The sequence below is a fragment of the Sinohyriopsis cumingii genome, unplaced genomic scaffold, assembly GCF_028554795.1.
Source record: "Sinohyriopsis cumingii isolate HCF-2022 unplaced genomic scaffold, ASM2855479v2 utg001176l, whole genome shotgun sequence".
Classification (NCBI taxonomy): domain Eukaryota; kingdom Metazoa; phylum Mollusca; class Bivalvia; order Unionida; family Unionidae; genus Sinohyriopsis; species Sinohyriopsis cumingii.
Genome location: NW_028315968.1, coordinates 3,365,400 through 3,383,753, shown reverse-complemented (window position 1 = coordinate 3,383,753; position 18,354 = coordinate 3,365,400). Strand labels below are relative to the sequence as shown.

Here is an 18,354-nt window from a genome sequence, read left to right as displayed (position 1 = left end):
ATTGCGTCTCTGCGATGTTGACCCAAATGCAGTTATTGTTTTTCATTATCAGCAAAGATAATTAAAGATGATAAATATCTCGTTGACAGAAATTATTCTGCAAGTTCCAGGCGCGACCGAAGATAACTTAGTGGTATTTACTAAAACTGGTAAAACTGAACACTCGAAGGGATCAATTCTAACAATCATGGGAGAGATAGCTAGACGTATTAGAATTATTGGAGATATCAACACGAGCAGAAATACAATTATCAGTGTGAGAGAACCAAATTCAGACGATGACGTGGCAACAAAAAAGTACGTGACAACAGCAACTCCACAATCAGAACTGAGATCAGTCGCTAAAGCCGGTGATACAATGACTGGCATTCTCAAAATGAGCGGAACTATAATTGCTAATTCAAGAGAACCAGCATCAAACGATGACGCTGCAACGAAGAAATACGTGGACAATAGCAACATCCCGATGATGACCTTGTTAATAACAATCAATGATGGACTGACCGCATTCTGTTCTGAAATAATCTTCATGTAACCGCGGTTATTACTTTTCGTAGAAACATGGATAGTGTTTTGGAAATCCAACGGTCCTCGATATCAAGCTAGCTGAAATTCACACACACCTCGATGACATCGCTGAACAAAATCAAAGCGATTCAAGATTGTGTAATTCATACGACTCAGCTCATCAACTCGGTATACACAGTGGTGTCTGGATCGGCGAAATGGTCACAACAAAACAACTCCATCAAACATACCACTGAGGCCACCAGTGTGTATAGGCTCTCCGTCTTTAGAGCCCCCAAATTTAAGATATTTACGACACATCAATGGCGTCATTTCGCCGACAGGTTTTATGGAACGGTCTCAGTCGTTTGAATCAAAATACCAAGTAAACAATCACACTGGATCCAGAAGACAAAATATTAACCGCAAGGGCATATTTGTGGCGTCTGGAATTCGTCGCGAAAACACCTCAATTGGTAACTTAGTATATACCATATTGAATCCCACACAGTACTTTCGGTATAATCAAGCGTGTGTGTGTGGAAGGCATCACTGGAAGAAATTATCGACGAGCATATCACTGGAATAAATTATCGACGAGCATATGACAAAACAAAAACAATATCGCAGACAAAAATAATCTTCCTCACTAGATGTGCTGTCAAGATGCATTTATTTATATTGTAAACACTGTCTAATATATCTATCGTTGCATAAATGCTTCGGCAGGCCTCGTTTTCTTGCGATGAAAAACTTATGCATCTCGTGGTACATCGATGATACAGCGTACATAATATATATATATATATATATATATATATATATATATATATATATATACTCTTTCTCTTTCTTTCTTCCTCCCTCTTTGTCTGTCTCTCTCTGTCTCTCTCTCTGTTTCTCTCTCTCTCTCTCTCTCTCTCTCTATATATATATATATATATACCTTGAACAAAATTTTATATTATGATAAATGCGAACATATTCTTTTATAAACATACGCAGCAATTGTTTTAAAACTTACACACATTCCAAGGTTCAGGTACATTACATATTCCCCTGAAGAGTAAGTTCACATATTATTTTGTTGTATAACCCTCCAGGCTATCCGTGATATATGTGAGATAACATAATCCGTTTCATGTGCCTACCTGTATGACCTCGCTGTTATTTCCGTTCATACGTTTCGTTCGTTAGTAATATGTTTAGAAAGCTATGTAACCTGGACCTTACCTTTCATTGCATATGTTGTATTCAGCATTGGAGTTGTTCAGTGAATTCTAGACATGGGCAAAAAGTACACCGTCACCGCTAAAGTAAGTGAATCAGTCAAGCAGTTCGTCTCGTCTCGTTTTAAACTTTAAACAGTTAGCACAGATAATTTACTACTTTATGCACTTCTTTTATTATCGATATGGCTAGATTGGCAATTTTGTATATTATCATTTACTCGCCCGCTCACGCATAGACATATTTTCATTGCAGAAACCAAATTTAATGTGAAGCTGATCCAAGTCGCATATGTATGTATGTATGTATGTATGTATGTGTGTGTGCGTGCGTGCGTCTGTGTGTGTGCATGTATGAATGTATGTATATATGTATGGTTGTATGTATCGTTGTATGCATGGTAGCATGTTTAATTATCAACAGCAAACAAACATGCATACCTACCTAACCATGACTACCTATCTACCTACTTACCTATCTACATGCATACGGTACGTACGTTCGTGTGTGCGTGCGTGCATACGTACACACATAAATACAGTTTGGTGTACAACGATTTTTTATTTAATTCTCCCTTTAATATTACAGGTATATTTGTTTCAGTAGTTACATGCACATTGCGAAGTATGCATTATTTCAGATACGTATTTTTTAGAAAAGAAAAATAATTTTAAACAATTATCAGTATCGTAAGAAAGACGCATACTACTTTCATATATGGGAATGTTTCTTTTTTTCTTCTTAATTGTTCTGAACGTTTCAATACGAAGGTTAAGTATATGAGATATATAATCTAATATATGAGGTATATAATCTGCTAGTTATTATACAGATTTCAACACAGTGACAACAACAACAAAACAGTACAAAACTAGATTTTGTGTAGCCTAATCGCTGTCAACTCCTACTGAGTCTTTGTCATATGCAATTACAAAACAGTACAAAACTAGATTTTGTGTAGGCTAATCGCTGTCAACTCCTACTGAGTCTTTGTCATATGCAATTACAAAACAGGGACAAGACAATAAATAAACACAAAAGAACGTATAGAAATTGCAAACTTTTACATGATTATGTCTAATCATTGAAAATGTTCAATGTCGCGACTATTGCAGGTTACCTAATATCACATCTGTATATCAGGCAACCGTATTAAGAATACTTACAGCAGTAATCACAAATATATTCCAACAACAAACAGACAAATCCACGTTTTTTGTTTTCTCAAAGGAATTATTGGTCATGTTGCAAAATATATCACGTGTACATATAATTTGTGTACCAGTTCTAGCAACAGGTAAAATGTATAAAAGTATAGAATGCCAGTGGCATACAAAGCTAAACAATATGAGATCTGACATATTGAATGACATACATGTATTTATTTAAATGCGTAAATTAGGTGGTACATATAGTAAATATGTTAATTTATGGAATATTCCTGTACTAGGTTGTATGGCGATTATTTCCTTTACTGTGCCTCGTTATCATGCATTATCTTGAACTTGGTAAACCTGGAGTAATCTCTCGTTAGTCAGTCAGATATACATCGTTTAAGTTTACTATATCTTATCACGTGACCCACTGTAAGATACAGGGATGGACCTTCCGTTCCATTTAGTGTATGTCAAGAGTTGGTCAGCACAGGGAAAGCGATGCGTGCAGCATCTCTCTCTCTCTCTCTCTCTGTATATATATATATATATATATATATATATATATATATATATATATATATATATATATATATATTCAAATGTACTTTACCATTGGTATTATTATTCCTTTTTTAACATACATATTTCAAATACCGAACATAATTCAGCCATAAAACAAATGTAGCAGGAAACTGAATATGGGGAACAGTGATGAATGAACATTCTGAATGAAATAGCGGATATTTCGCATTTAAAGCTCTCGATAAATATGGACTCTTACCTTCCTATTAAGACATGCTTTGAAGTTAAGTCTGCACATGTTAGGTTGTATCCCAGAGTACATAGGTATACGGTTTCTTTCTCTGTTCCATTTCGATGAACCTGGAGAAAATGAAATGTATGTTATACAACTTAGCGAAACATTATATGTTCTATTTTCTATGGGAGTCCTTTTGGGGACTTATATGGGAGTCCTTTTTGACCTATTATTTATTTCTGTGATGATCCTCTTCATTTGTTTAGTGCAGTTATATATTTGCGGAACCTAATTTCTTATAAATACAAACGATAGTAAAAGTTAATAAGCATTCTTTCAACAATAACTCTTGACGCCAACACATCATTCCAGTTTTGAATATAATCATCTAACTTTGTTTCGCAACAGCTGTATAAAACGTACATGTTAAACTTCTTCCATGTCGAGGGAATGATTTTTAAACGTCCGATGTACATGTAACAGATTAAAACAGGTCGCGGGTCGGATCCCGTAAGTTGCACATGCCTGCTATTAAAGAGAGAGAGAGAGAAAGAGAGAGAGAGAGAGAGAGTGTGTGTGTGTGTGTGTGTGTGTGATTAGGATTTTTAACGTAACTTTAACAATTTTTAAGTCATATCGCTACGATATCTGCAGTATGGCAGTTTATAGTGATGTTTAGCACTGTGGCATCATGTCGCAGACATGTAGCAGGATGTCCCACCCAGTCATATTATCCTGACACCAGGCCGACCAGTCCTAACACTAACCTCTTAATGCTGAGGCAGCTGTGAGTACCATTTTTGTAAGTGTTTGGTATGACTCGGCCGGGGTTCGAACCCACGACCTCCCGCATCCGAGGCGGACGCTCTAACCACGTGGCAACCGGAACGGCCTTGCTACTAAAGAAAGTTATATTACCAGCACATTACTAGATAACAGGAGCCTAAATATCGTATCCCCCATTTTGCTTTCCTTGTTAATCTTTACACTCGTTTAACATCAGTCTTAATATATGTTCTTTAATCTAGCTAAGTAAAGTTTAATTAAATATTTAAATTCATACAATATGTTAAAGTAATGAGTGGCATTCTGCATACTTTGCCGTGTATACAATCATTTCGTGTACACCGTCTTACGGTAAGTAAGTTCTTAATGAAATAATTGTTATTTTCCAACATTGTTACCTTTAGCAAAGTCCCATACTAATGCTGAACAAATAATGGAATACAAAGCAATATTTTGCCCTATGAACACAAATCTTAGTCCCTGATCCCCCAATCCTTACTTCTGAGTTCATTTTCGTCAGGAAAAGTGAAGAAAATATCTATTTTTGTGTTTAAAATCCATCAAATGTTATGTTGTTGTTGTTCTAGGGTTTAATGCCATTTTTCAGCACAAGATAGGCTATACATGGCGGCCAGTATAACTGGTGGAGGAAGAACCCTGGAAAACACAGGGAAGAACCACCGGCCCACGAGAAGCAACTGGCAGGCTTTCCCACATACCCACGCTAGCCGAGCCTTGGACTCGAACCCACGCAGACAGAGCAAATGTTATGTCTCTAAAGGTGATAAAAACAACAAGATTGTGATTGATATCCATATTCAAATAATTTATCTGGCAATGAAAACATTCAAGGTGTTTGGCAATTGGCATTGTTGTAATGTAAAGCCTGTTGTCAAATATTTTAAACGTAAAAGTCACATCTATGGTGACAACAACTTTATTGTGTTTTGAGGCTATACTGATGACCAATAGGACTAAATTTACGCAAATACACAATTTGTGATTTGATCAATAATTTATTTATTTCAAAAGAAAAGATATTCAGATAAAAGTGAGTAGTTATTATAATAATTCCTGATAGATAATGGGTGAATAAAAAATGAGTAATTATTGTAATAATTCCTGATAGATAATGGGTGAATAACAAATGAGTAATTATTGTAATAATTCCTGGTAGATAATGGGTGAATAACAAATGAGTAATTATTGTAATAATTCCTGGTAGATAATGGGTGAATAACAAATGAGTAATTATTGTAATAATTCCTGGTAGATAATGGGTGAATAACAAATGAGTAATTATTGTAATAATTCCTGGTAGATAATGGGTGAATAACAAATTTAAATTAGAGTGAGATCCATAATGGAAGGTTATATTATGCACTTCATTTCAAGTTAATCAGGTATTCAAAAATATCAATGTGTTCATGACCTGAGCACATAAGAAGACGTTTATTTTAATCATGTATGTTGGGCTGATCCGACATCCTCAAAACCGTGAACAACATGGAATAAAAGTTTTAAGTTTGTGGGCCATACATGTAGATATTAAAGTTATTATACTATATCCATGTGTGTCATACATGTATGTATTATAGTTATTATAATATAGCTATGTGAGCCATACATATATATACTATAGTTATTATACTATAGCTATGTAGGCCATACATGTATATATTATAATACAGCTATGTGGGCCATACATGTATATATTATAGTTTTATTAAAATATAGCTATGCGGGTCATACCTGTTTATAGTATAGTTATTATACTATAGCTATGTGGGCCATACATGTATATATTAACAGTTATTACACTATAGCTATGTGGGCCATACATGTATATATTAACAGTTATTACACTATAGCTATGTGGGCCATACATGTATATATTAACAGTTATTACACTATAGCTATGTGGGCCATGCATGTATATATTATAGTCATTATAATATAGCTGTTATAATTATATAAATGACTTTCTGTATGTGTGCGGACCACACAAAAATGATCGTGGGCCTGTAGTTGGACCACTCAGATACATATTTACAAGGGCAATTTAATACAATAGTGCAGACAAAAATGTTAAGGTGGCAAAACTATCAAAGTTATTGCTTTTTCCGAATACTAGCACATACTGTTATGTTTGCCATTGTCCCTTTAAAACGTTGCATGTCCCCTGACCTTGGATCGTAATTGTAACATTACGACAGAAGATGTTGATATTTTGGATTTTAAATTTTGTTTGTTTATTTATATATTTATTGGTTTGCGTTGATGTTTCTTTTAATGCATATCAACACAAGAAGTTATTTAGCACCGAGGCAATCGGAGTAAAGTGCCTTTCTAGGGTTACCTGCCGGTAGTCCACCCCGGTTCATTTGATAGTAGGATTCAATCCAACCCCATTCAGTTGCGAGTCAAGCTTGCTAAGCACAGATCGTGACTTGTACCTCTATTCGTCGCCTTTTACTAAATGGAGGCGAGAGAAATAGGGCTTCTCCTATGTCCCCTTTGCAGACGAGAGTTATATTTGTGTATTTATTATTTTAAAACGCATGACTGTACTGATGAATTAAACAGTCACTTTATCCCGAACTCAGCAATGGAATGTGCTACACTATAATTAATCAACGTACTGAACAATTTTGGTACTGAGTAAAACGCACGATATGGTCGATTGCATTTCTTTTACCCCAGAGTATGTACACCATTCCATTGTTTCATCTCTTAAATAATTTAGAGGAATTAATAAGTAATCTCTTTGAAAACAACGCAGCATCATACTTTAATCTTAAATATGTGCATATCATACATTCACATTTTTATTGCACATGATAATTAACTAAATGGAAAGATAAAAAAGAAATAAGCTCATCTCAGAGATGTTTTATTTTATCTCATGGTTCGGAAACAAACAAGGAAGACTTATTTTTTTTTTTAATTCTTTTAGACGTTATTGAAGACCGGTAATTCGTAAGGGGTATAGTACATTGCCCCATCGTTCTGCATTATTGTTGTATTCTGAGGCTTTATGCGGTATATGAGCACTGTATAGTTACCTAAACAATCCTTTTGCTGGTATCGTTTAAGATCAAGCGTAACAATGGCTGCTTTTCGTCAAACATGAGACAGAGAAACCTATGAAACCCTCCTTGCACGTTTAGGAAAAAGCAGGATTTGCAAAGCCTACGATTCATTATATTCATACGTTAAACATCACTAAATAATCTCTCTCTCTCTCTCTCTCTCTCTCTCGTAAATATTAATATAAAGTGTACAACTTACAGATCGAATAAAGAGAGAAAGAGAGATCTGAGCAGATATATAGAACATAATTAAACGAGCCCTCTACATCAAATACAACATTTTAATCAATTACACAAACAACTGTGATAATACATTACATTAGGAAGATACACTTCTCCTATTTTTTTTAAATGAACCATTCACCGAATTTCAAACACAAATATACTTATACAAATAGCCAATCTGTTTTAAATGATAGAATTGGGTTCATCATATAATCGAGTGAACAATATAAGTCAATGCCTTGTACAACTTAATAACCTGCTTATTTCCGGTTCATTTCAACTTCACTGTGGCGGTTCTTCTTGGTCCTTTCGCTTTTATATTCTCCAGTCTCTCTATTGTCTCGCCTGTTTCTGCCCTCAAACTCTTTGTGGGTAGCTGGATACGAAAGTACGTAGATGCGTTGATACTTGCATAAGTAGGTACGTGGATACGTTAGTGGAACTATTTCACATTTCAAAATAAACAGAGAAGCAGCCTAAATCTTCTCTCAGATATCCTACTGGGAATAGATCATTATTCCCCTCTCGTTATCTTAGATATCGTCCTATTGGAATTCAAACAGATACCAAGGGCTACCTGGTCAAGCCAAACATAGCAGACCATAAACAAACCTAGTTTCATAAGACTAATGTACTTCCTAACGGCTATTTCATCACTGACTCACATTATCATCACACGAGACATAACAGTTTCGTTCTCGTCTCAATTACAGAAATGAATAAATGAAATTCATTACATGGCTTAACTACGTGTGGTTTTTTTCAATGAATACACACATTCAAGTCTTTAGCATACAAGACATCTCAGTTCATGGCTTAACGTTACTTTCAGTCAATTCGCACTCAAGTCTTTATCATACGTAAAATCATTTAAGATCGGAGAATACACACGGATTCTCGTAACTCATATTAACTAACGTAATATATGAAATTCTTCCTACAACAATCAAGACGACAAATTCAAACAATTCGTCAGACTTATACAAAAAAGATCATTGTACGAATTCAAAAAGGTGAACTCAGACAGTTACACTCATACCACGAAAATCGATATACGGATTTCAACAGATAAACTTATGCAAATATAAGCAAATGAATTCAAGCCAATCATTATATTGGTATCAACGAATTACATGTAATTGACGCAAATACCCTGTGCTTTCAAAGTTTCTCGTTTCTACCGCCAGAAATGTGTCCGTTGACTTTTAGGCATCCGGTCCCTCGGATAAATCTTTCAGAGAAATTCTTCTAAATTCAATATCGGAGTCTCCTATATTCTTTTCTCTTGCAGGAAAACGTAGACTAACTAAATCTTTTGCGGTGCAGCATATAAAACCCAAAATATTTCGTGTGGGAAACGCGCCCCTTATTTAGCGTAACCAATCAGGATTAAATATATTTACTTCCTTTTATAACTAGGCGCCAAGATTGCGTTCAGCCTTAATTCTGGATTTCCAAGTAACTGCTCCTGGTCAATTTCAACTCTGACCAGTTCGACACAAAGATCGAAGTTAAACTTTTCCCTTCCAGTCTTTCTGATGGTTAAATAAACGAAGGCTTAATTAAAAATCACTTCCTCTCACGACACAGACATTAAAAATCATTGTAGTATAGCCATTTAACACGCACCTTTCCCCGTAAATCTAATTAATTGTTCTCGTGCGCAAATGAATGTGCTCTTTATAGATCGACATAAACTAATTTGCACCATTACAATCTCTCTCTCTCTCTCTCTCTCTCTCTCTCTCTCTCTCTCTCTCTCTATATATATATATATATATATATATATATATATATATATATATATATATATATATATATATATATAAACTGGTTTCAGAAATCGGTTATAACATATGTGCTCTCTGTGCTATACAAATATACTTCTTTGTCCTTGCTGCTGAAATAAATGCATTGCTGGCGAGCGATGGAAAAACAGGATGGTTTATTTGGTTCAGCAAGATAACATATCAATTAAATAAGAGCATTAGGTCTTATATGACAAGTATTGTAGGTGATCAACTGCAAAATTGAACATATATTTCGCATCCATTCCCACTGATCAATGCACTTAAACAAATTATGACTAATTACTTTTCAACGATATAGGTTACCACTAAGATGAAAACGTCACAATGTGGTTTCAGCATTATATTTTACATTCGACAGTTAATGTAAGCATTGTTATTGATGGTGAATGAGCTTTTCATTTATCTGGTGATGTGATGATGAAAACGACAGCAGTTTTGGAAACAACAGATATTTACAAATGTCATCAGATACATTTCTAAATAAGAATACTTCCGAAATTATTGTCAAGTTAAAGAATACATATCCTGCAGTTAATAAGTAGTCTGTAACAAGTAGTCAAAGTCAGAAAATGAATTAAACGAGAATGTGAAGGAGAATTATGTAGAAAAGAAGAACACAAATGGGATACCTTTTTATTACAACGGCAGGGCATACAGCCTAAATAGTTTACAACTGATAACGGGTCATTATTAGTACTTTTGTCACAAAAGGTAGTTTAATGCACTTTTTTGAAATAGGCTATTATTTATATTTCACCCTTGTTCCCGTATTATGTTGATTCTTTTTTTTTGTGAACTATATAGCTTTATTTATAATTCTAATCTGTTTTCCTTTCAAACATTTTTTGTTATTTTTATCCAGTCGTTATTACACATTTGCAGTTGTATCTTTCTCTGCAACGAATAGAATAGAAAGAATATGTCATTTTCTCGCAGCAAACACATTTTCATTTCTTTAACCATATTCCAATGTCCTCACTACCAATACGTCAAACAGCTGATAAAATTACATCGAAGAAAACATGCCTCTTTTCTAAATATGTTTTATATGACTAGGTTTGGTCAAAGTAATTATTAGGACAGAGGTTTTGAGTAAAAGTATTAAGATTGAAATTTTCTCTAAATTGTATTTAAATTAAGTTTTCATTAACTTATATTGAAAGTAATGTTCAACTAAAAGATATTGAGATTAGTTTGATCTATTTGTGGAATACAACTGTATGCTATTTTATAAAGATCGGGCTTTATGAGCAGATGCAGAAATACATAAAATACATTTCGCTTGTATCTAAAGGTCAGCAATTTAGATTTGGTGGGAAGCTGCTGAACAGGTAGATTATTAAATCAATACTGGATAATTTACGCAGATCAATTCCCAATGTTTCCCTGTTAAAGGTCGAGATCCTTGTTCTGAATGGACTGAGCAAAAGCAAAAATTGTGTATCAATAGAGAAGCAGACTTACGAAGAATGAGTTCCTTCCTCGAGACAGAACAGCTCTGTCTTTTCCTTATATGAATCGTCTGTGTTCGCAAACTTCTTTAAAGAATGTGCACTTTTTAATATTTTATATTTTAACGGTAAAGTTCATATTTTTTCAACATTTTTATGAGTTCTTTATATTTTATATTATACTAAAATGGAATGTTCATATGTACTTGTGGAATGTATTAGTGGAAAAGATGAATTCGCTACCAGCTTCATTTTTAAACTTAATTTGGAAATAAAAGATTCGTTACGTAATAATGAGTAATGTTTAGTGACATATTCGAGAATGATTGTTGCATTAATCGCAACTATTGAATTCTATAATCATTGGCTATCATGAAGTTCATCGAGATCTAATTATCTGTATTACATTCTAAAAGGCAGAAATTATACAAATATATGAAGTTGGTAAGATCGACGGAAAAGTGTAATCTTGTATGTATTTCGTGTATTTTAAATATAAAGGCTTTATTGATGTATCTCTAGAGTGCAGTATTATGAATATTAATTATTAAAATAAAAAATAGTTCCTCGAGTCAGAAATGCTCTGTCCTTAAAGCGATTTCGTACCTCATTCCCCAAGATGTATCCGTATCTACACGGTCATGGGTGACGCCCTTGTCAAGAGAGCCTGAACTCCTTTTCTTTCTTCTTCTCTCTCTCGATAACCATGGGCAAAGTCATTTATTAACTTATGAGTAATCACTTTTCATAGCAAGAGATGAGAAGAAGGTAATGATGCAAAAACTACCATAACATAATCGCTCAGAGATTTAGAAATCTCCCAAAATTTCTTACAAACCTTGATATTGCAAGATAAAACAAGTGGTACATGGTACGAGAATGACCCTGTCGACGTCAATCGTGGATTTCTGGGACTCCTTCACAGACATTTGGGTGGATCAAACATTGCTAGTTATGATCTCATCTGTTTGTTGATATTTAGTGTCTCTTGTCCCTCATCAAGGCTCTTCGACGATTACCGTCCACGCTAGCTAAAGCATTTAACGCAATGCGGTCGCCATTGACCTTGATATAGATGGATTGTCAATGATAGGGATCTTGCCCAGCTATGTGGGCATCATAACAATCGTTGTTGTTGTTGTTGTTGTGGGGTTTAACACGGTATTCTATGCATGGCGGCCAGTATTAATGGTGGAGGAAAAACCACCGACACACGAGAAGCTACTGGCAAGCTTTCTCACATGCTCACATTGGCCGAATCCTAGACTGGAACCCACGCAGACAGAAGTGGGATGGCAGTGATCCGTAACGGAGAGCGCTTTAGACCACTCGGCCACTCGGGGCCCCTCATAACAATCGTAATTCCACCATTTGATTATTGCATTCCACACACCTAGAATGTTACATATGTAAAGAGAACAAACCATTCAACACCAGAACGATGATTATCACAATAATGAGGTTCATTTGGAAGGTGTTATCAATTTTTTTTCGAAATGCGTTTTATAATTGGCACAGTATCACCACGATTGTGCGCATGCTCGTTTATACGACATTGACTTTACGTAATGCTGTACAATTAACCACAATGCAAACAATTACAATACATAACATTTAGGTCACAGCTCATCTTCAAGTGTCAGTTTTGTTGACCGCAGATTTTACCAGCTTAGGTTTTATACATAAGCTGTGGATTTTGTTTACTTAGTAGCACTTCCACGTGTTTGTTGTGGGAAAATAAATAAAGGCTATATATAATGTACAGGGAAAATGTTATATGATTATAACTGTACCCATGAAAAAGAATAAATTTTACATTTAATGGTTGAGTTTGAAAAAGTCAATTATATCTGCATTAAGTTCAAAAGATAAATAATGAAACATTTCAACATTAGGTTCGACGAAAACATTACACAGAAGAAAATACTAAACTGCATCGAAGGAAAGATCAACCATGTACGATTAAATGGCATGTCATAAAGGCATTCAACATTAGACAATTCTCAACTGATATAGGTTCCAACGTATCGGCGGAATATAAAACCAAGGTTTTAAGATCAATCATCTTTAAGTTTGATGCATTGATCAAGCAGTTTGTATGATAGTATAAACTAGAGAACTAGAGTTGTTAAATTGAACATGTATACGTGGAAAGATTGCACCAATAATACATTGCAAATATCATTCATTTAAACACAACGTGTGTTAAAGTAGTAAAAAAATAAATTTAACTCTTCTTGAATATTATAGTTACAACAAGTGTCAGTATCACATTCTTCTTTGTTTCAATTATTTTGCTGTTCTCAGTATTTCCAGTTTATTATTAACTAGATTTTGTTCTATTAGTGTAGCTAAATGAATACGGACAAGCGATACAGTTGGTTTTCCTTTTTGACTAATAGGATGTACTTTTTCATATAAATTTATAAAATTTAAGTGGAAACTTCAAAATAAAAATGATGAAACAAAATAATACGCGCACAGCCTCCTCCGCTAGTTGAGATTAACAACTAGAAAATGAATTCATTCGCCAAGTCGGAGTCGTAAAAACTCTTGCACAGCATTTGCCAGTTCTTTCATGCGAATTATTCATGTGGTCAATTTACGTGGTAGAATCTCATCATCTTGAAGAAAGTTGGCTCGAGCAAACGAGATTGCTCACACCGCTGCGAATTGTCCTGTGTGATTGGATATAATTGTTTCAGTATCACAAAGAGTATTTTACTTAAAATTGAGATAATTAATGTTTAAAATAAAATACACTATTGCGGAAAAGCACTAATCTACCAGCGTCAATGTTTTCCTCCTGGTTAGGACTAAAGAGAAGGAATATCATTATCAAAATAGAAAACGATAGGCTTTTGGAATCTTGATTACCAAACAGATTAGTGTATGAAGACTTCTACATAAGATATTTGTATAAGAGACAAGAGTTGAATGAAACGCTCACAAATGGATAAACTGTGTCAAAAGCAATTTTATAACTGTTGAAAGACCGGGTCTTTTACATCATGAAGTCACAAAAAGTTACAATTTCACTAGGAAAGTTCATAAATACAAATTTATCCATATTTATTGATTTAATTCTTTTAAAATAACTAATTCGTCGTTTTCTCTCTTTCCATTTACTCGTGAGCCCGGGCTTCTAAGACCAGATCATTGTTGGTCCCTTGTCAGAATACTGTCCTAATGGCAACTATATGAAATACACCAGTTGTTAACCAGAAAATGGAGGATGATGTATGCGTTCAGGAAAGCCTTTGCATCCCACATATTTACTTATGCCATTAGTAACATTCCTCAAGGGAATAAAGACTTAACAAGAAGAAATACCGGAAAAAAAACGCATAAAGATCTTTATTCTGTAGCACCCCGTGTGTTATATGGCAAAAGACCAGAATTCAATACTTAAAAATGCTTTTTATAATTAATAAAGGTGTGATAGAACATGCCTTTCAATATCGCATAGTGACTTTACATCAACACAGTGTTTGTCACAACAATATCAACTTCTGATAATATAGAGAAGTCTTCTGTGTCTAAATGCCAAAAGACAACGTTGTAATGCACCATATTTTGGTGAAATTAGTTATTTTATTAAATTCATGCGTATATTAACAGCTAAATATGTTAGATTGACTGTACCACATTCCGACATAGTAGCGTGATCTCAATGAAAAAAAATCATTATAGTATTAGTGTACTTGAGCAGTGTGGTGGGAAATAGCAGCGGCTTTATAAAGCAATATATGATAATTATAAAGCATTTAAATTCAATAGCAACCATTAATAAATCGACTTAAAATTTCTCATAAAATTTGATTGAGTTTTGCGATTGCAAAGTGTCAAAGTTAACATCGGTTATGTACAAATATATAATTGATGGTTTTAAAATACATGGCCAAAATTCTTTTTTCATCTTAGATGTTCATACTTTGCCGCTCTGACAACTATCACATGACCTCAGTTAGCCAATCAATGTTTGTCCTTATCAGGGTAGCAATGGTGGTAACCAAGTCAACTGTTCAAATTGCATGGAAAAATCCCTCTGAACACAAAATTGATACAGAATTAATTTTGTCCTCTCAGTGTCCGTGGTGTGCGTTTTTACTTTTATATTATAGCAGCAGAGAGACTGAGCCCACCAACTATTTCGTTTCAACAGAACCCCTATCGAAAACATTTTTGATAGAAGGTCTTATTTCACAAAATAAACCCTCTATTCAGAAAACTATGATAAATAACTCTTCTCTGATGACTAGATGAGTTATTTCATGAAAAATAACTCACTATAAAAATGTTTCTTGACTGGGGTTTGGTCGACGAAACACTTGGTGGCTCAGTCTCTCTGCTGCTAGCTATGTAAAATATTTTAGGATTTCTATTTAAAAATTGTATCCAACCCAACTCGGTATCGTGTCCGAGGATCATGTAAATTTATCGTCACAAATCCGTATGGTTTTCGTTGAGCATGATTAAAGAAATTTCTGAATTTATTAAAGTCCATATCACCGCCGCACCAAGTTCGATGAATATTTTGTAACGTGTGTACGTCAACTCCGTTAAACACCGCGAGAACGTTACAGTTATCTCTGATCACTTTCGGAATTTGTGTATACCGTTGAGTTACATAAATCACTTCAACGTTTTTGTGCCTACCGCGGGAAAATATCCTGGCAGGATTTGTTTGTTTGTCCAACATGATGTCGTCATACACGACTAAATTATCAATACTCCCATCGATATCATCGATACTCGGTGCTTCATTGATATCAGTTATAAAATTAATACCATCTTCGTCGTTTATCGATTTTGCACTTTCGTTAACATCTTTTAGCACTTGATAACATCGCTGATCGTCCACTGACGGGGCTATCAAATATAATTTATTCCACTTCATCCACTTCATTATTAAATTAAGTAACAACTGCGTCTTACCCGACCCAGATGGACCTATAATAATCATTCGGATTGAATTTGGTAGCACTGAGTTATGTTTGATTGGCTCTCGTCGCTTTGTCGCGGAAAAGTCAGTGATTTCCATTAGATATATCATAAAATAAATATGAATTTATATTGTGTGAAATGCCGAGCACATACCCCAACTGGGGATACAACAACAATTACAACAAAAAATAATCGACAAGCGCTTACAGGCAAGTGTGAACGATGCGGTATAAAAAAGTTTAGATTTATTAATAAAAAAGGAGGTGATATCGCAGCCAAGTTAGGAAAATTACCAGGAGCTCCGTGGGCTAATACCCAGGAGAAAAACATCTTCCAGGATATAATTACTGTGGTCCAGGAACCCGACTTGATATCAGACTTGATGCTCAGGATCAACCAAAACCCGGTGAGTATCCAATAAATGCTATTGATAAGGCGTGTCATGCTCATGATGTAGCTTACCGAAGCAAAGATTTGCAACAGCGCCATCTCGCGGACGTGAAATTAATTCACGCGTTAAATGCCATCCCTGATAAATCTTTCAAAGAAAAGTTAACATCCTGGTTGATAAAATCCGCAATGAAAGGTAAATTAGCGTTAGGTACTGGTATATAATGGAGTCGATTTATTATTCCCCAAGCGGATACTGGAGAGGTAACACAGCAATTGATAAACTTGCCAGCGCGGCATCAGTAACACGCGCGGTTGCCAAAAATTGGTTATCCCGACAGGCAATATGGCAAATTTATCTACCGCGCCCTAAACAAATTCACTTCGCGCATTTCGATGTTAGTGTGCCAAATGAGGTTCATCAGGCTGATATATTATTTCTGCCTCATGATACTATCCGAAGACGCACATACAAGTACGCGTTAACCATAGTTGATGTTGCCAGTAGATACAAAGATGCGGAACCGTTAACAACTAAAACAGCATCTGAGGTTGCTTCTGCGTTTGAAAGAATTTATCGGCGAGGACCTCTGCGATGGCCAAATTTATTACAAGTTGATCCTGGCAAAGAATTTCAAGGTGCAGTATCATCGTTGATGAAACAACATAACGTCACCATACGACGAGGACACACTGAAATTCACCGTGATCAGGCAATTGTTGAGCGATTCAATCGAACACTTGCTGAGCGGTTATTTGGATATCAATACGCGAGAGAATTCATTCAGGATACGAGATCGCGCGAATGGGTTGCAAGATTACCAAGCGTGATAACTGCGCTAAATAATGAAATAACTCGAACAACCAACATGAAACCTTCCATCGCGATCACAAAAACACAAGGTGTTTTTCAAAAAAATATACCACTACAACGAAAGAAAGAAAAACAGCAAATACTGGGTAATGTCACAGTTAGATATTTATATGAACCAGGTGAACTTGAAGGTGGTAAACGAAGAGCGACTGATCCCATTTGGAGTGTTACCACACATAAGATATCCACCGTGACAAGATCCACTGCCAGACCAGCAATCTACAGGTTGGATTCAACTGCTCCTCAACGCGGATTCACCCGTGAGCAACTTCAGGTAATTCCCGAGGACACACAATTGCCGCCAAAATCACTGAAGTGACTTAACTAGCGCTGGCACCCCGACGTCGATTACACTCAAGACAGGTCAACATGACATTATCACGTGTATGACCGCGATTGTTATCTTTTCTGTCTACGGTAAATTGTCTTGAATTTTTATTCGAATACTGCCATAGCATTATACATTTACAGCTCGCGCAGTGATTATTCTGTTGTTGTTTCAGCGCAACAACGAAGTCATCGTCAAGATCAAAATCGCGATTATTTTTTTTGTCACTCTGTTTGTAACCGGCGAGTTTTTTTCTTATTATGTTGCTGTTGTTTTCATCGTTATCAACGTTTGAATGAAAATCCGAAGAATTTTTCAAGACAATTCTTCGCAGTTGAGATATTCTTCTGACTCTGGACACCGCTAAGTAAACTAAGTTTGACCATTCGATTCGATCATCAACAATCCAGACAGTTGTATCTGAAATAGTCAGTCCTTGAGAACAATGAATGGTCATTGCGTATCCTAGCGTCCACGGGGATTTATTCATCGCTAGTGCATCCTCGACAGCATCGATGTCAACTAACACAATATCATTCAATACTAAATCCTGTTTCTCTGTCTTTCCTGGAATATCAACATCTATATTTTGTAACCGCGTATCAGCTGGTCTATAACATAACGGCGTTGGCAGCATTGGAAACTTTTCTTGTTGCAACCGAAATAGCTGTTGTTGAAGTGTGTCTCTGACTATCTTTCTACTTGCCACTATCAAATCGTCTGGTTTCCACACTCGTAAAAAGTCACTCATCGAAGTTTCAGGAATCATCTCGCGCATAATTTCACATTGAATTTTATT

The 18,354-nt window shown here is 35.3% G+C and overlaps 1 protein-coding gene across 2 annotated transcripts in view; it reads left to right on the top strand.

The window, feature by feature from the left end:
* LOC149772784 (sodium- and chloride-dependent neutral and basic amino acid transporter B(0+)-like) overlaps positions 1-18,354 on the top strand; it is a 122,139-nt gene that overhangs the window by 42,612 nt on the left and 61,173 nt on the right. Inside the window, exon 1 of one of the 2 annotated variants that reach the window (XM_089947347.1) lies at positions 1,655-1,823. The exons of the other annotated variant lie outside the window; for it this stretch is intronic. Within the exon in view, the coding sequence (XP_089803473.1) occupies positions 1,794-1,823 (30 nt within the window). The 5' untranslated portion in view covers positions 1,655-1,793. Of the gene's footprint in view, positions 1-1,654; positions 1,824-18,354 lie in introns of those variants that run through there. 2 annotated transcript variants of the gene reach the window in all.